Below are 19958 nucleotides of genomic sequence, written 5' to 3'. Positions count from 1 at the left end.
GTGATGTTGGGAGTAGGATTAAGGTTTTTCGAGAAGGATTGAGAGGCAAGGCTGGAAGTGAGAAATTCCTGGAAGGTTTAGAGAGAGTAATTTTGAGGAAGAGGAGGTGGGTCCCGCTGTGATGGAGGATGCAACTGTTACAGGCAGGGTTCAATTTGGATAGTGTCTTGGGGAGTTGGATCATTAGGAGTAGGATTAGGATTATTTTTCTTCGTGGCAAAGTGACATTTCCAGCAGAGACTACGAGTGTAGGACAGTAAATCTTTGATGAGGGCTGTTTGGTTGAATCTGGGAGTGGGGCTGAAGGTGAGGCCTTTGGATAGGACAGAGGTTTCGGATTGGGAGAGAGGTTTGGAGGAAAGGTTAACTACTGAATTGGGGTGTTGTGGTTCCAGATTGTGTTGATTAGAATTTTGAGGTTTGGGGGGGAGTGGAACTGGAAATGGGAGATTGAGTAGATGGGAGAGACTGGGTCTGTGTGCAATGAGAGGAGGTTGAGGTTTGTTGGAAAGGTTGTGGAGGGTGAGTGAGTTGCCTTTCCATAGGTGGGAAACCAGGAGATTGGATAGTGTTTTGAGGTGGAGGGTGGCATGCTGTTCTAATTTGCGGTTGGCCTTTATATGATTGAATGTATAAGCCCAGCAGCTTTCTCTGTGTTTACCAGGAGGTGAGTCTGGGTTGACCACCAATAAAACAAACAATATTCGAACTTTCTTGCAATCAATGGATCAATTGTTCCCTAGCAAGACACATCTTGGATGTAGTCCTTTGCTACCAGAAAACTGATACAATTGATGATGAGCACAAGTAAAGACAGCATTTCAATCGAACTTGTAGTGATGAAAGATAGACAGAAGCTCATCTATCTGAGTCAGGTGACTGACTGTATCAGTTCCACAACTGCGCAGATGGATATGTATAGTTGGTGTGTCTGAATAACCTCGGAGTTTGAGCATTGTCCACCTCATTGTGGCATTAGCTGTCACAGTAATTTGACCATTTTGGCTATTAAACTGAGCTACATTCAGTATAAGCTATTATCCTCTGCAATAACATCTGACAGATTGAGCATTCTGCCATTCCAGATTGTTTACACTCGCAATTATTTTTTCAACATAGAATATTCTCTTGTCATTATTGGCACAAGCTTTCCACTCATATCCTTCTATACCAATTTCATACTGACCATTTGTTTAGCCACACAAATGTGCAAATCTTGACCATATTTGAAACATTTGGAACAGGTCGAGTCTTCAACTTCATTCTAGCATCTTCCTTAAATTATTGAAAGGTTAAGTTCACCTAACTTGTAAAATTAACTGCCAGAAAGGGTGTGTTGTACATTATAATTATACAACTACGATCTTTTTTATCTTTAAAAGGCCACTTTTTATGATATTTACATATAACTGCATTAATTTCTGGCAATCTGTCTGTGATTTACTTTCTACAATGGATGCATTTGCTATTGATGTAATCACCTTGATTTTTGAGCTTTTTTTGGGGAATGATTTCGTGTGGTATCTTCTCCTTAACGGTTTTTGTATCCGTTTCATCTGACGCATTGATAAAAAAACCATTTTGTTCTGTATTGTCATTTTTTGATGCACTTTGACAGTGTTTTGCTTCTTAGCTTTCACTCTGCCGCATATTTTAATATCACTCTCTCATACTTGTTCTTAAGATTAATGTTTTCTACCTCTAACCATTCAATTTTCCAACTCTTCTAACTGGGCTTGGTGAAGTCCCACTCAAAGAGTTTTTCCTACCTTTGTCCACAGAATTCTTTTCTTCCAACAATAACTTTCAGTTATAAGCACAACATCATAAATATAGCCCTTGCAGCTGTTCGTATCATTATACAGATCCTGCCAGAAAAACGTACACACACTTTTAAGGAATGAAAGGTATTACTTACGTTATTACTAAATGAAACAACAAGTTTACTGTTACCAGTCACCGTTTTATTTATTTCCACGATGCATTTCAAAGGTTTAAACATCAATCATCGGGTGGATTTACGTTAGTTAGTATGACATTGGTGTATGTGTTGTGTTATGATTTTTTGGACAAACTTGTGGCACTGTCTACAGTGGTCACAGGTTCCTTTTGCTGTCATATATAATATGACAGTATAAATGTGATGTGTTATGACAGCAAAAGGAACCTGTGACCACTGGAGACAGTGCCACGAGTTTGTCCAAAAAATCGTAACACAACACACACACCAATGTCATACTAACTAATGTAAATCCACCCAATGATGGAGGTTTAAACCTTTGAAACACACCATGGAAATAAATAAAATGGTGACTGGTAACAGTAAACTTGTTATTTCGTTTAATGTCAGTAACAGTCATGGTAAAGCCTAACCTAAAATATTACTTATGTGTGTATTTTACACTTAATAATTGATCACACATGTTGTACAACCTTCAGTTTGGCACATGGTTGCTTTAAATGTTTAAAATGTTAACCTCTCACTGTTATACGCATAACAGAACAATGAGCAGTCACCGCAACTAAGTCAGTAAATGTTACAGTGGAGATCGCTGCACATGTCGCTGTATTCTCCAGGCGAAGTACCTCGAGCGTGCATGGTTTACATCAACAGACTTTATCTTTCACAGTTCCCCACAAGTGAAAGTCAATAGGCATTAGATCTGGCGACCGTAAGAGGGAACTCAATGGGCCCTCTTTGTCCAATCCAATGCCCCAGAAAATTGTCATCCAGGATAGCTCGTACAGCTAGGTGGAAGTGTAGCGGTGCCCCGTCCTGTAGGTAGAAGACCTCTTCATCACCTCCATAAAGTGCACATATACCTGACAAAATTGATCTGTGTAACATTTCCAGGTACACTTCTCCAGTAACAGTAGAATAAAAAAAAGGGTCCTACTAAGCCCCTAGACGATAGTCCTCATCACACATGAACTTCTGGTAGATTGACTGCTTTATCCACATAAACATGTAGATTTCCAGTGCCCAATACATACTGTTATGCCAATTCACAGTTCCATTAAGTTTAAATTGTGCCTTGTGACTCCACACTACCTTTGAACCAATTGTTCATCATCAGTTACCATTTGCTGATACCATTTGCAAAATTGCATTCGGCAATCTGGGTTGTCATCATTAATCATGTGCAGTGATCACTGAATGTAAACTTTCCACTTCACAGCTTTATAATTCTTTGTACACTTGTACTGCTCAGCCCCACTACATGTGCACATTACGTAGCGGACTTCTGTGGAGAATTAACAAACATTTCCAACACGAAAGCTGGCGAAACAGGACTTATTGCTGTAAGCTGTCTTCCTTTATGAATATCACAAATCATTCCATGCAACTCAAACTTGTCAATCATGCATTTAATTGTTAGGCGGGTTGACATTTCTTACTTCAAACTCCCACCTGCACTGACATTGCACTTCAACGGCATTATCAAACTTGAAAAAACACTTCGCAATACATTTTCATTGCTCGGATGTCAAGCATGCTCCAGCCATCTTGTTTTCTCAAAACCAAGATGAAAGTACTAACATCTGTTGAGCCAAAGACCATACTACAACACACTCTTAACTCAAATTGAATAACAATATTGATACCTCGACAGAGCCAGACAAAGAGAGTATCATTTTTCTGGCAAACTGTGTATACTTCACTTCCACAACTGGAAGTCCTTTCCTGATTGTTCTCCATGATAACAGTGAAGTAGACCTATCACAATAACAGCAGTTGATGGCAGCTAAGTTCTTTTCCCCATTGATGCCCTCCCACAGTTTTTTTGGTTAACGCAAAGTGCTCAGAAGAACACTTATGTGTAATGCAGTCATGTGACAGAGCTTTTGTGTGTCAGCTAACAACAGAGCTGCATCACAAACCATCTGCTACTGAGAGCTGGGAAAAGCTGCAGGGTTTGTATGATGATGTTTTGCTTCCACTGTCTCAGGCTGGGCGATGGCACTTCAGCCATCACAGTCATTGCCACAAAAAAATTTGGTGTCAGCAGTACTTACCCACTTTAACACAAATAGAACAGCAATTGTTGCTTAACCAGATCATTGACTAGATGTGTACTCTCCTTTTACACTTAAGACAGATGCCCATAATTTGTGCTAAAGTTTTATTGTGTAAAATATAAAACTATTTCTTTATATTAAAAACAAAGATTCCAAGACTTACCAAGTGGGAAAGCGCCGGTAGATAGGCACAATGAATAAAACACACAAACACACACACACAGAACTTTGGGCTTTCGCAATCGGCGGCTGCTTCGTCAGGAAAGAGGGAAGGAAAAGGAAAGATGAAAGGATGTGGGTTTTAAGGGAGAGGGTAAGGAGTCATTCCAGTCCCGGGAGCGGAAAGACTTACCTTAGGGGGAAAAAAGGATAGGTATATACTCGCGCGCGCACACACACACACACACACACACACACACACACACACACACACACACACACACACACACACATCCATCCATACACAAGCATATGTCTGCTTGTGTCTGTGTATGTATGGACGGATATGTGTGTGTGTGTGTGTGTGTGTGTGTGTGTGTGTGTGTGTGTGTGTGTGTGCGCGCGCGCGTGAGTATATACCTATCCTTTTTTCCCCTTAAGGTAAGTCTTTCCGCTCCCGGGATTGGAATGACTCCTTACCCTCTCCCTTAAAACCCACATCCTTTCATCTTTCCTTTTCCTTCCCTCTTTCCTGACGAAGCAGCCGCCGGTTGCGAAAGCTCGAAATTCTGTGTGTGTGTGTGTGTGTGTGTGTGTGTGTGTGTGTTTTATTCATTGTGCCTATCTACCGGCGCTTTCCCGCTTGGTAAGTCTTGGAATCTTTGTTTTTAATATATTTTTCCCATGTGGAAGTTTCTTTCTATTTTATTTACAAACTATTTCTTTAGATTAACTAGATGTATTTCCAAATTCTGTAAAATGGGAAAAGTGGCCCGCTTTGCACTGTAGTGAGTAGAACCTTACAAAAAATATTGTTCTATGTTTAAAACAGACACCTGCGTGTGTTCCATATGTTAAAAGGAAGAAATGATACAGTGAGACGAACAAAAACTGTTGCATGTACCAACTCTTACTAAAGTGGCAGATTCACAGAATTTAATATTGATGGAAAGTATTCAGGTACTGGCATGGCAAAGTAAATAAACAGAAATGGCCATGGGTATAAAACAGTCGGAACACTGCCACTCGTTTTCATCAAATTATCATTTGCTAGCAAAATAGTAGTTACACTATTTCAGACAATTTGGTCAAATTCAGAACAAACCATTGTCATGAAAATGAAGAGATGCAGCCACAGCCAGAAGTTTCTAAGCAAAAATAGAAATCATCAAGGATGTGTACACACAAACAGAGCATAATTCACACTAAATAAAATAAGAATGAATGGAGCCTTCAGGATTAGCTTCAGGGTACTGACAAACTAAAAAAGAACAATGAAAACAAGCAAGAACCTTTGACCACAAGTTCTGTAGCAACTGTACAAATACATCAGGTACTTCACTGTCTGAAAAGATAAAGCGATAAAATCAACAAAGAAAATGTAAGAAGAGGTGCATGTCATTATGGGAAGGAAGCCAACAAAAGGTTATGTGTAACATATGTTGACAGCATACAATCTACTGTTTTTTTTTTTACATCTCTTGCGAAGATGCCATGAGATTTAGGAGAAATGCAGTTGCAGACTCTGGCAATAAGCCAACAGGCAAGAAACTAACATGCACAAGCAAATCAAATTACATACCTAGTTCCAGTAGTGCACCATATTCAGCTGAAGGTAAATAAACATTCAACTGACAATCCAAATGCAATGGCAAAAGGGGAGACAAACAATGTTGATGTTCTCAGATGGTAATGTTTTACGACCATATAGCTTTCGGTCTTGGGCTTCCGTGGCCACAACACTACACCCCACAAGGTACCTGTGCCACCCTCACAGGGTAGCTATGCAATAATACAACAATGTAGCTTTAAATATATGTATATTCCTTCAATACAGTTACTATCCAAGGTACAAAACACCAGAATAGATCAGATAAGTGCTACATATTGTATTATTGTGTTACAGGAAGCAAGAAAACTTACTGAAGAAATGGATCTCCAAATAATATGCGTTCAGCAGCCATAAAGTAAAAACGGCAAACTACCTATCATACTAGTTAGAGCTCAAGTAAGAACAGAGAGAATTAACCCAATAGTGGCTACTGCTGTCTTAAAAAGGGTAATTACAGTGGCAAAGATTGATGAACTTTGCAATGCATATGCACTAACTAGAAACTTTGGAAGAAGTTAGCAGGTATTACATTACTGACAAATACTGTTATTACATTGATGATATATGTCAGTAAGGTGCACATATAAAAAAGCAATAATACTGAACATACGGGTGAACGGATTTTCACTCTGGATGTTAATGCCAAGTCCAGTTGTGGCATAGTGCAGAAGGGGTGTAAGGAATTTAAACCTCCAAGACACAATAGAAGAACTGAGCTTCATAAACCATTTAATCTAATCATAAATCACAAATGAAAAAGTGCTACAAGAAATACTGAGATTAAACAATGGTCTATCCAGGTGGAATACGACATTATTATGAAAAGATAGTTGCTTCTCACAATATAGAAGAGATGCTGAGTCAACTCATCGTCTCTGCCATATGGAGAGTAGCACCTATGCTTTTCATAAAAATATTGAGATTACTCTAGCATAATAGCATATTTTCTGACATAATATTATGGCATGTTGGTAAATCTCTAAAAATGAGTGATCACAACATTATTGTATTTGTACTGTGTAATGATGGGCATGTCAGTGAAAATTATGTTGGAATGAAGTGTACAAACAATCAATGGAAATCAGACTGGGATTTTTTGCTCCCTGGATTCCACATATGACCAAAAGAGTGAATAGAATTTGATATGGCTACAAAATGTCATTCAAATGGCAATAAACAAAGTAATACCAGCAGTAATTAAGAATGGGATGGAAATTAAGGTGCCATGGAGCAGAGCTCTACAAAATTTTAGACAAGAAAAAGGAAGGTGAGGAGTTGATTTCAAATGTAACTTGGAGCAGAAGAGTGTATGTATCAAAAGATTAGAACTTTAAAGGAGTGTTAAGCAACAATACAAAGACTCTCAACAACATCGAGACTGGACCATTTTGAAGCTTGTGTTAAAGATCAATTCCAACCATATATTTGGGGAATGACCTACAGAATCATAATAAACAAAATAAAATCCAGCTACTTTTTTCACATTGAAGAAACAAAGCAGAGAATTAACAACTGACTGGGAATCTTCAGCCAAATTACGAATGAAGGCACTCTGCCCCAATGACAATCGTACTGCAGATGTAGAACACCAAAAGTGGCTACAGACTACCTACAGAAACCACAGAACGGCAGTCCTGTTTGTGGAAAGAAGTAATGTGTGTTGCAATATTACAACAGAAAAAATATCAGAAGTTGGCAGGGCTGGATTCAATACACACAATGAAATTGCAGGCTCTGACCAATTGTATTGTTCTAAACCTTACAGCACTAGTAAATGAAAGCTGGCCACAAGGCAGATTATTTCAGATATGGAAAACAGCAGAAATAGTTATTTTCAGAAAAGGAGAAGGTGGCGATAAAATAGAAACAAAGTCTTGCAGGTTGATGTGTTTATTAAACACACTAGGAAAATAAAGAGAAACTACTATTTGGTAGGCTGAAATAATGTAAAAAAAAAAAAATTAGATGGTATGAATGAATCTCAGCCTGGATTCAGAAAAGGCAAGTCCACCTAGAATGCTCTGAATCAGGCACTTAGCCATAATAATACACAATCAGCACTTTTGAAAACCTATGGTGGCCAGTGTTTTACTCTAGACTGTGTCACTTAGGATGACCTAGAAATCTCTACTTGAGTTTTGAGATACTGCCCCGGAAAATGTTTAACAGAAAGTGGGTGAACTACTCGATCAAAAGGATGCACCACATATACCAATGACCTGAAGATAACAGGAAATACTAGCACAGCATTAGAAAAAAATAATTGAGATGTTATGGCATTGCTTCACATTTGGCGTCTGAAATACAAATTTAAAATAGCTTCAAATAAAACAGTTCACAAAGAGAAAGTGTCATAACCAAGAAACTCAGTCATAAAAGTAAGAATAGGTAACAACTCATTCCAGAGATGTGTGGTAGTACTATATTCGTGCTTGCATGTTGACGATCATAAACACACTGAAACTTTCTGCCAACTAATTTTCAAACAAATGAGCAAAATTACATGGGTATGCAAAAATAAGTTCCATCCATCTCTAAAAATCATCATGAAGTTATACTTGATTACACAGTAGCTCACACTGCAAATTTCTGGACACATAGCACACAACTAGTTAAATCTGAACTAGCTGTGCACAGTGCAGAAGAGCACACTTATGAGATTTATGGGTGCACACAAAATATGAAAAGAGGAGGACGCTCTGAGTAAGAAAGCTTCATGTACGAGTGAAAATGTCAGTAGGATTGGGATTCAGGTATATTATGATGATGTGTCAATGAGTTCTTTTCCAGTGTGAAAGAAAGACTTCAAATGATATACAATCTACCCTAGAAAAGAGAAAAGAAACAATAAATCACCCTCGAGATTAATTAAAGAAACAAATGTGAATGAATATTGGGGTGCAGACATGTTCAAAGAAGGAATTTTCACTCCGCAGCAGAGTGTGCACTGATTTGAAACTTCCGGGCAGATAAAAACTGTGCGCTGGGCTGGGACTCAAATCTGGGACCCTTGCCTTTTATGAACAAATGCTCTACTGACTGAACTATCCAAACACTACTTATGACCTGTCACCACAGCTTCACTTCTACCAGTACCTCATCTCCTACATTCCTCAAACTTTGACATAGTAATACCATGAAAGCTAGCTAAATGAAACCTTTTTAACTCAACTGTATTTTCCACTTATAAGGTACATTCAACTATAGCACAATAAATTTGATGCTTGCATACAAAATTACACTAAATGCTTATCAGTACATCTACATCTACATGGATACTCTGCGAATCACATTCAAGTGCCTGGAAGAGGGTTCATCGAACCACCAATGGAATTTGCTTCCGAAAACCAGTGCATTAATCATTTACTAAAAAATTCACTCTCAATAATTCATGCATTCTCCAAAAAGTTAACATAACCTACAGTCATATGTTTTCTTTTACATCTATGAACTATTATAAGTGCAGTTTTATAGATTTTATAAGAAAAGGTTTCTCCTAGTACATGCAACAGATACCTCACTTACATGAATGGTATGATTCTAGAAGTTACAAAGAACTCTGAACTGTATTGAGAATATTTTCTTACTGGGTAACAGGCTTTAGTGAGGCCTGAAACTCAGGTCAAAAACATGATCAGCTACGAGCACGAACTGGTACTGTGCCAAGGCTCTAATGGCAGAAAGTAAATATTTGCAGTGTTCCTTTACACCACTCTCTCTCTCTCTCTCTCTCTCTCTCTCTCTCTCTCTCTCTCTCTCTCTGTCTGTGTGTGTGTGTGTGTGTGTGTGTGTGTGTGTGTGTGTGTGTGTGTGTGTGTAAACTCTGGTGGCCTCTATTATTTGCAGAGAGCCACAAATAAGCAATATCTGCCTGATTATGAATGTACTCATCTGGATAGTCACTGCACTAGTAGGAAAGGTACCAATATCATAATTCAAATAGTAGTATTACAATACTGGATATTTCATAATGGAAATGACCAAACAAGAAGTGAGGACAGGCAACCAATAGTTACCACTCATCTGTAGGTGAATGATGGGGTGTATGCAGTCACATTGAAAGTATAATACCACAAAGACACTCAGTTTACAGTTTATTTATACATGATAATTGTACGCTGTATTTTCAAAAACAATTTTATTTCTGTATCACAGTCTTCACCAACAACAGCAGTTTAAAGCTCACTGCTGAATAAAATCATCCTCTAAATTTTTCCATGTGTTAATACATAAATGTTGCCCCTGCATGATTCCTAATCCTACCCAACTCCCTCAGTAAATGATCTTGGTATTTTCTTCTGTCTTGAAATCCAATAATAACATAATTCGTTCATTTACCATCAATTGCACAATGAGCATTGAGAGCAGCTATGCCAGAAAAATCATATTAATTTTGTATAGAGCTCATATGAGAATCATACACAGCAGTACAAACTGCTGTGTGTTTCATCAGTATTATCAGACTACATGATTATTTTATTTGTATTAAAATACCTGAATCATTCTTTCACATGCCATCTAAGACTGCAAATTTATTCTTTCATGGAACTGTACTGCCCTATTTTATTTACGTCTCAACATGTCATTGGCACTTCACGTAACTTTCGTCAAAGAAGTTTTTGAGTTACAACTATTTTGTTATTTTATCTTGAGTTATGCAAACACAAATTTATATCTACTTTTACGTCTACATCTTTAATCCGCAAACCACCTTGAGGTGCATGGCAGAGGGTATGTCCCATTGTAGCAGTTATTAGGGTTTCTTCCCATTCCATTCATATGTGGAGTGAAGGAAGAACGATTGTTTGAGTGCCTCTTCATGTGCAGTAATTATACTAATCTTATCCTCCTGATCCTTAAGTGAGCATTACATAGAGGATTTTGGTATATTCCTAAAGTCAGCATTTAAAGCTAGATCTTGAAACTTTGTTAAAAAAGTTTCTCAGGATAGTTTTGTCTATCTTCAAGAGTCTTTCAATTCAGTTCCTTAAGTATCTCTGTGAACTCTTCCATAAATTTAACAAACCTGTCATCATTCGTTCTTCCCTTCTGTCTATACATTCAATATCCCCTGTTGAACCTATTTGGTATGGGTCCCACACACTAGAGCAGCATTCTCGAACTGATCACATGAGTGATTTGTAAGCTATCTGGTTTGTAGACTGATTGCAATTCCCCAGTACCCTACCAATAATTTTTTGGGCAACATGGTTGTGGAGAGAAGCAGTGATTAGTATGATTAATCAATAATTCAAGAACAGTCTTAATCGCATTTATTATTGCTATAATACCACCAACTGGTTTCAACCCGACATAGGGGTCATCTTCTGGGGATTTACACCATTGATCGGCTGCTGATGGTGTCACTCCTGTCTACATAACGGCAGGAGTGACACCACCAGCAGTCGACCAATGGTGTAAATGCCCAGAAGATGACCCCTACATCGGGTTGAAACCGGTTGGCGGTATTATAACAACAATAAATGTGATTAAGAATGTCCTTGAATTATTGGTCCTACCAATAACCTTAAGTCTACCACCTATTTTACCCACGACTGAGGCCATGTCATCATTCCATTTCGTATCCCTACAATGTGTAACACCCAGGTATTTGTGCGAGTTGGCCGATTCCAACAGTGACTTATTGATGTCATGGGATACTACTTATTATTATTATTATTTTTCATTTTGTGGAGAGCACAGTTTTACGTTTCTGAACATTTAATGCAAGTTGTCAATCTTTGCACCACTTTGAAATCTCATAAAGATCTTACTGAACATTCTTCAGCTTCTTTCAGAAAATACTTCATTATAGATAGTTGCATCATCTGCAAAAAGCCTAATGTTATTATTTATATTGCATGCAAGGTCATTAATATACAACATGTACAGCAAGTGTCCCAGTACCCTTCCCTGGGGTACACACAAAATTATTTCAGCATCTGATGATGACTTTCCATCCAAGATAACATGTTGCATGCTCCCTATCAAAAAGTTGTATTGTATTGTATATTTATTGGTCCTGTGAATCATACACTGTACAGGGGTACATAATGATATAGGACAAGTCAAATAATTTGCAATAAAGTTTAACAGAAAAAAGCTGTTGTATGGTTTTCAGTATATAGCAATATAAATCTAACATATGGGAATAACATTTCACAAGTAAATTTTACATGCACACATTTCATACTTTTGGCCTTGGTTATGCAGACACACACATATATGTAATAGACCACATATAATACACAGATAAATCTAATGTACACATTTCTTATTTTGGCCTTAATTGTATAAACTATTAAATATTTCACATATTTACATTGTAGATAAAAATTCATCAGCACTAAAGTAACAATTCTGTAGCAAGTAGTCACTCACTGCAGTTTTGAATTTATGCATTCCAGTTATTGCCTTAATTTCTTTAGGTAGTTTGTTATACAGTTTTTTTTTTCCTGCTTGCAAGGGTCCTTTTTATTTTAGTGTTGTATGTGAAAACTGCATGTGTAAATCTTGATTATTTCTTGTGTTGTATGAATAGATATTTTGGGTTTTTGGAGCAATCTTGTTATTTTCATCTACGATTTTCCTTATAAACATTATTGTTTCTAGGATATGTAGGCATGGTAATGGAAGAATATGAAGCTTTTTAAATGAGGGTTTGCATGAGATCGAGGTGCTAAGCCTTCCATGGCTCTTACAATTCTTTTTTGTGCAATAAAACAGCTTTTGCTGGGTGGTGAATTTCCCCAGCAAATTAAACCATATCGTAGTAATGATTCTGCTTGGGCATAGTACACATTTTTTATGGCTTGTATAGATGTGCATCCAGCAAGAATTTTTATACTATAACAAATGGTATTTAATTTACTACATAGGTGTTGTGTGTGTTTCTGCCATCTTAGGTCATCTTGGATCCAAACTCCCAAAAATTTGGTGGTATTTACAATTTCAAGTCTTTTGCCTAACATTTCTATGGTTGCAGTTAAAGGCTGTTTATTCCGCACTGTGTGCAGATGCATAGTATTTGTTTTATGTGTGTTTATTATTAAGTTGTTCATTGCGAACCATTTTGATACATGTGTAGTGCTCTTTTTTATTTCATTTTAGAGCTCTTCTTGGGTCTTTCCTTTGATAAGTATATTTGTATCATCGGCATATTTAATGTACTTATAGTTAGGGCTGGATGGTTCCAGGTCAATCCTGTTACAAATTTCATTTCATACCCCATATGATTGTACTTTTGACAATAAGCATAGGTGCAGTACTGAGTCAAATGCTTTTTGCAAATCAAGAAATACTGTATCTACCTGACTGCCTTGATCCAAAGCTTTCAGTATGTCATGCAAAAAGTGCAAGTTGGTTTTCACATGAACGATGTTTTCGGAATCCATGCTGGTTTGCATTGAGGTGGTCATTCTGTTCATGACACTCGTTATTTTTCAGCACACAAAATGTTCTAAGATATTACCACAAATCAATGTCAAGTACATTGGACAGTAGTTTTTAGTTTTATAAATCACTTCCACTATCCTTCTTGTAGAAGGCTGTGACGAAGGCTGTGACCTGTTTTTTTTTTTTTTTTTTTTTTTTTTTTTTTTTTTTTTTTTTTTTTTTTTAACTGGGCACAGTTTTTTTGTATGAGGGATCTACAATAGATACTGGTTAGAAGAGGGGCTAACTCAGCTGGAAATTCAGTATAGAACCTGATTACAGGGATTCCATCAGGCCCTGGAGCTTTGTTCAGTTTAAACAATTTCAGCTATTTCTCACCACCACTTACATTAATAATTATTCCATTCATTTTTTTCAGTGGCATGAGGATTAAATTGGGGCATTTCTCCAGGGTTTTCCTTCGTAAATGAACATATGAAAATAGACTTAAGCATTTGAGTTTTTGCTTTGTCATCCTCAATTTCAATTCCTGTCTTATTCACTAGGGACTGGACATTAACTTTGGCGTCACTAGCAGTCCTTACACACAACCAGAATTTATTTGGGTTCTGTGAAAGATCATTTGACAATATTCTGCCATGCCTTGCACAGCGCACATTCAGTCATTGCTTCGGGTAGAGTGGAGAGAGATTGGAAATAGAAAGAAAGCAGTTGGAAATATTAGAAAAGGAAGAGGGGGGGGGGGGGGGGATAGTGAAGAAACATGTGATTATGGTATGGGTTATTAGCTAAGAGTGTGGTTACTATTGGATAGATTAGTAATTTTACGCCTAGGTGTGTGAGCGAGTGGGGTGAGGTGGGAAGGTATTTGTAGTGGAGGCTAGGTTGAGGAAGAGAATGAGGAGGGAGAGTGCTACAAGAGAAACAGGAGACAAGGCAAGGGCAAAAAGAGATGGAAGGAAAAGGCAAGTGAGCCTAAGACTATACTGTCTATGAAATACCTACTGTTGCCAGGAATCAAATACTGTAATACAAATGCAAAGAATATAACAGAAAAGTCTAAAGCAAAGTATGTTTCCCATAAAAATGAGACTGGTTTATTTTTATTCAAATATCCAAGATATCCAGCAAATTCATATTAGCATGTAAACAAGCAAACAAATTGACATTCGCAAACTGGACAAATCTATTACACCACAAGAAGTGAACTGAAAAATTTGGTTTCTAAGATAATAAATTTACTACAGATATCAACACAGTATCAAGACATCCAGGTCTAAAATAAATTGCGACATTTCAAATTTGCCTTTTATCTGCAGTTTTATGTAAACTAATAATTTAGCCAACATACTATAACTGTCTTGTACTTGAAATCAATTACCTGTTTAATTATTTACTGTTTTGGCAATACACCTTACATAATGCATTTCCCTTCTAATTGTTCTGTCGCATAATTATTTATTGTTATTTACTTAATTATGTAGTGTATTTATCATTATTTCCTTCTACTGAGTGACATTTGCCTACTTTCTTCGGCTTTTGACAGCAATGATTGCTTATAAAGATGCTCATAAGGTGAATAAAGCATTTTTATTTAGACACTGTGACATAACATGTATACTGTTGTAACAAAGAAAGTGGGAACTTCAATATATGTCATGGTAACATCATGTTTCGTTGAATCCATCAACTACTACTTTCAATCATGCAGAACTAAACTGTTGCCTTTCATAGATGTCTAGCACTTGCATGCTTAGAAGTGATATGTAATGATTAACTTTCATGTTAAGCTCTTTCTGTTCCTAAATATAATAAGCAAACTACTGTAAAAATCAACTTAAAAATGGCCAAAACTGCAAATATGCATCCACTGGTTAATTTATACATATTGTATATTGCACAAAATGGTACAATCCAAGTACTTGATTTACCATTATAAAAGTGACTGCAGCCGGTTTGAAAGATGTTGATTTACATTACGACAGAATATATTTGATGAACCCTCTAGCCTTACGTATAACAGTGTGTCCCCGTTTGTTTTCGAAGACAAACATTTGTAGTGTTTACATACTCGTCAAGTGACATAACAGTGTCAATTTTATCAATCTGCATTACCCTTTATGTTCCGTAAACGCTAACAGTCGGTCACTTTACCTTCTCTAAGAGATGGGTTTCCGTTTGACTAGCCTACACAAATATTTCACTGGCAACGTCAGACTCCTGATGTGGACGTAGGAAGTTCTACTTTTTACACATCTTCCTAGTATTTCGGACAATTTTAGTTCTCGAAGTTATTCATAGCATCGTAACCAATGTATAACAGGCGCGTGCTACCAGCGCCCACAACGGACTGAATAATTTTGAGGAATCAAGTGGCATACATCGGTTACGTGAAAAATTAATGATGACGCAAGATGACTTGTCAGATACCCCGGCTTTATTTTGGTGGAATTAAGACCATAAACTAGGCCTGCAGCGAAATGCGGCACACTTAAAAGGGTTCTTTTCTTGTGTTACTTGAAAATTATTTTTTTTTTTTTTTAAAAAGTGTTGTGACCCAACTTGAAACCATTTCCAAAATCTGAACATCAGTAAAAGGGAAGCTATAAACTGTGGTACCATTTCGAACTCCCAATTATTCGAACACTCGTCTTCTCATTGAGAAGTATCAATGAATTGCCTTTCTTTTAACACAGAAGAAACTTTCCTTTCGGCATATCGCAACCTCAACCGTACTATCAAGTACCAATTACTCCAACACGTAGCATCTATGACAAAATATTATTTCCAGTGAACTTTTTGCAAACTTCGTATACCTGTGACATGGATGTGTGTATGGTATCGACAAAACGTATTTTTAACACCTATCAACAGAATTTAAATTAACATCAAACAATTAACATTTAACGTAATTTTGAGTAATAACATACCTGTAATACAAACTGTAAAAACAACCACTTAGCCAGCTGTTACGAGTTCAGTTCATAAGCACCCTTACAAATCGCTTATCTGAATAGCCACTTAAACAGCGGTCAGCAGTAGGTTATCATCAAAAATATTACCCTATCTGTTCTAATTACTACTGGCCACTACGCTGACGAAATATGAAGTCGTAGCATGCCAAGTGCGAGTGATTTTATGAAACCTAAAAATCAGTCTTGTACTGACGTATGGCGTTTTGCGATCTGACAGGACGTACACAAGGTGCTAAATAGTGAACTACATGAAATTTTTATCTGACAGCAATGAAGAGTTAGAGGCAAAATAAATAAAATTTCTTACGAGGTTCTTCACGCTTAACAGCTTGGAAAATTGAAAACGCATAAGAAAATGTGGACGGATACAACATCGATCAGGTGTTTCTTGGGGCAACGTTATAAGCAGTTACCACGTAAATAATATAACTGGCTGTACATACACTTTTCCTCGAAATTTAGTTGTGCAGCTTTGTTTTACGTCGGGTCTCAAATTGTTTTATCAGATTCGATGATTAAAAAGTTGCAACAGCTTCGTAACGAGCATCAGTATTAATTGTAAAGTTGGTTGACAAGTGACCCCATATCGACAATGTACCTAACTATTTTCTTTAAAAAATATATATTCAGTTAGATAAATATTAAGCCATCAACAGGATTTAAATGACAGGTACTCAGTATGGTTAAGGAAGCAACATCATCTCCCCCCTCCCCCCCCCCTTAAAGTAGCAACATCATTTCTTATTTAATTGATTAAATACTCCTGTCGTCAGTATGAATGATACTAAGCAGATGGCAGCATTTTATTATTAGTGGAGTATATAGATTAAGTTTCTTCGATTTGCTTGTCTTCCGTTAATGTGAACATGGAATCATTCCACATTCATGAAGGTGTTTCTTTTTGCTGGATGTGTAGAACACAATGAAATCACCTCAACATTTCAGTTATTAGTGTGCTTTGTGTCCTTTTCTTAATGGTATCATCACTCATACAAAGCACTATATCTCAACGTTTCCACTAGATCATTTCTGTTGGTGCAATATATAAAGCAAATTATCATTCCCTTTTTCAGCAAACAGTGCAGCAAAGATCTCTGTTCTATCTGAAATAATAATAATATTAATAATAACAATATAGGTCTCTTGTAAAATGGCAGACATGTAGCTGCTATATGGTAGCAAGATGACCAATATCTACGACAAAATACTGCCATATGCCTACTAAATAATGTCAGTACATTATATTCTATGAAGTAAGAGCTGTAGGTTGAAGGGTAAACAAAACCAAAAGTAATTGAAACTGTCTTAGAAAAAAAGGATTATAAATCTAACTGCAGGTTACTGTTAAAAAGCCTTAAAATGGAAAATATATGATCTGACATTTGAGGTGCTATAGTACTGAAATGAACAGCAGCAAACTTAAGGTCAAAACAAGCATTCATTCTTTCTTCTTTTCATCATTCATTGCATTCCATAACTCCCATCAAGAAAAAGTGTCTCTAAGGACCAGAACAAGTCAAAGTATATTTCAACAGATGATCAGAGAAAGGAAGCTGGTACAATGAAAAAACAAGCTGCTGCCTCCTCAATTAAATTATATAGCTGCATTGCATTTTTAACTGCAATTCATAGAAATTATTTGATTACAATGATTTTTCACAGAAAATTACACCTATTAACAATTTATTACTACTTGTCATAGCATCACAATGAATGCTACTACTTGCCATATAGCTAACAGTATCTTTTGATAGCTGAATCTAGAGATTCATTTGATATGTAGCAAGAGTGACTAAAGATATATGTTTGTAATGTTCTTCTCAGTTGATTCATTGAGGTCTGTCTCTTACATGAGTGTCTACTTGATGCAGACATTGTGTCTTAGCCTCATTTTTATAGTTTTTATAGTCAGTATGTAACTGCCTTTTTACTGGTATTATTACGATTTCTGTAATCCCTTCTGGTAGCCTACCATAGTGCAATTTTCTGTTGGAATTCCAGATCTAAAGAAGGCTGTCTAACCAGCTGAAACTAGCCATCATGTAATGTTATACACTTATGATCTTGACAATTACAAGATTTTATTAATTTTTTTTTTAACTTCACGTAAAACCCAATTTAAGTCAGTAATATCTTCCCACCAGAGAACTAATCACACACTTTTACTTGGCCCCTCTCTCCCTCCAGGGAGCTCACTACTCTTTGGTAAGTGCATGCTTGACTACCACAGGGTACCACCCTTTGCAACTTTGCTTCCTCTTTTTGTGCTGAAAACCTACACTTCGATATCCCTCCTCTGACTTTCCATCAGTTGGTCCTTTTGTTGCAGACATTGTTTGGACTTGGTTCACGATTTTGGTCTTGATTTCTAGTTTCACTGCCAGCACTATCTTCACCTGCCATTAATGATTATATGAACCCCATATTGGGTTTGACATGCCATATTTTCCAAATTTTACAGAAGTCCATGTGCAGGGAAGGTCACCCACCATCGTGTATGCACCATCTCTGTGCCCTTCCATCCTGGCACCATTTCTTCCTGTTGTATTACCCCTGAAACCCAGCATATTAGCCATCCCTTTGTGAGGGAGTGGTGGGTCATCAAGTACCTGCACGATGGTAGCCGCCTGACCAAGCAGGGATAACACTGTTAGTGATTGCACTAGTTGCTCCCTTTGTATGCCATGGAATATGTGCCCATTATGACTGGGGGAACAGGGACTCCCAGCAACAGATTACTGGTTAGGTATCCATTACTGTGCCTGGGTGGTGCCCATGGGAATAACCCCATTCAGAGTGGTTGAAAGCACGATGGATAGTTTGCACACAAAGTGGCTTAAACTTTCTCCCACTAGTGGCCACACCGCCCCAGCAGTCTCCTAAAATGGAAAGGCCTCGTACGATACAACAAAGTATGATCCCAATGTGTTCCTTTCCCTTGCCACGCCATGGGAGGAAGACAGGACTAAACGACAAGGAGCAAAATTCTCCTCCCAATACCTGGTCTGTACCACGACTGACGGGGACAGCTTTTTGGTCACAAAGCCTTTATTTTTTTGGAAAACATTGAGAACAAATACGGGGAAATTGCAGCCATCTCTGAGATGAAGATCAGTTCCCTCCTCATTAAAATGTCATCTCCTGTTCAGTCACAGGTGATGCTCTCTTGTAAAAAGGTGGGTGGCATTCCCGTAACTGTAACTCCGTACAAGAGTCCCAATATGGTCCACGGCATCATCTATCACTGTGACCTTCTTCTGTAATCTGACTATGATCCGTGGACCAACTTATAGAGCAATGGGCTGCGCACTTCATCTGTCAGTATAGGGGACCAAGGGACAACAGTGCTGCTATCGGGGCATTCATCTTGGCTTTTGAGAGTGATACATTGACTGAGAAGGTCAAGGTGATGGGCTACTAGTGTGGCGTGAAACCCTATTTTCCTCATCCTCTTAGATGCTTCAGGTGCACAAAGTTTGGACATGTCTTCCCATTGCACTGATACCCCTACCTGCAGGAATTGTGGATACCTGCTGCACTTGAATGTTCCTTGTACCCTTCCTCCCACTGTGTAAACTGTGGCAGGCTCCACTCTCCTGCTCACCAGATTGCTCTGTGAGAAGAAAATCCAAGAGTATAAGACCCTGGACAAGCTCACATACCAAGAGGCCAGAAAAAATAGGTGCATCTATATTACAAACAAATGACATACTCTTATGCTACAACTGCAATGTCGTCACTTTCTCTGTTACAGTGCCTTCCTCTGTTGCACCTCTTACAGTTGGCCCTAAGAGCCT

At 37.6% G+C, this 19958-nt stretch overlaps 1 protein-coding gene across 5 annotated transcripts in view; it reads right to left on the bottom strand.

Moving 5' to 3' along the window:
* LOC126324443 (mitochondrial dicarboxylate carrier-like) overlaps nt 1–16449 on the bottom strand; it is a 95717-nt gene extending 79268 nt beyond the window's left edge. The window contains exon 1 of one of the 5 annotated variants that reach the window (XM_049994962.1): nt 16117–16449. Coding sequence is in view for 1 of the 5 variants with exons in the window: in XM_049994960.1 (XP_049850917.1) it covers nt 9317–9318 (2 nt within the window). In the remaining 4 variants the exon portion in view is untranslated. The other 4 variants (XM_049994961.1, XM_049994975.1, XM_049994967.1 and 1 more) reach the window with 4 other exon arrangements.
* Between the last annotated feature and the right edge of the window lie 3509 nt (nt 16450–19958).

This window comes from Schistocerca gregaria, chromosome 2 (genome assembly GCF_023897955.1).
Source record: "Schistocerca gregaria isolate iqSchGreg1 chromosome 2, iqSchGreg1.2, whole genome shotgun sequence".
Lineage (NCBI taxonomy): Eukaryota > Metazoa > Arthropoda > Insecta > Orthoptera > Acrididae > Schistocerca > Schistocerca gregaria.
The sequence above is the reverse complement of the archived record's forward strand: the minus strand, read 5'-3'. Positions and strand labels throughout refer to the sequence as shown.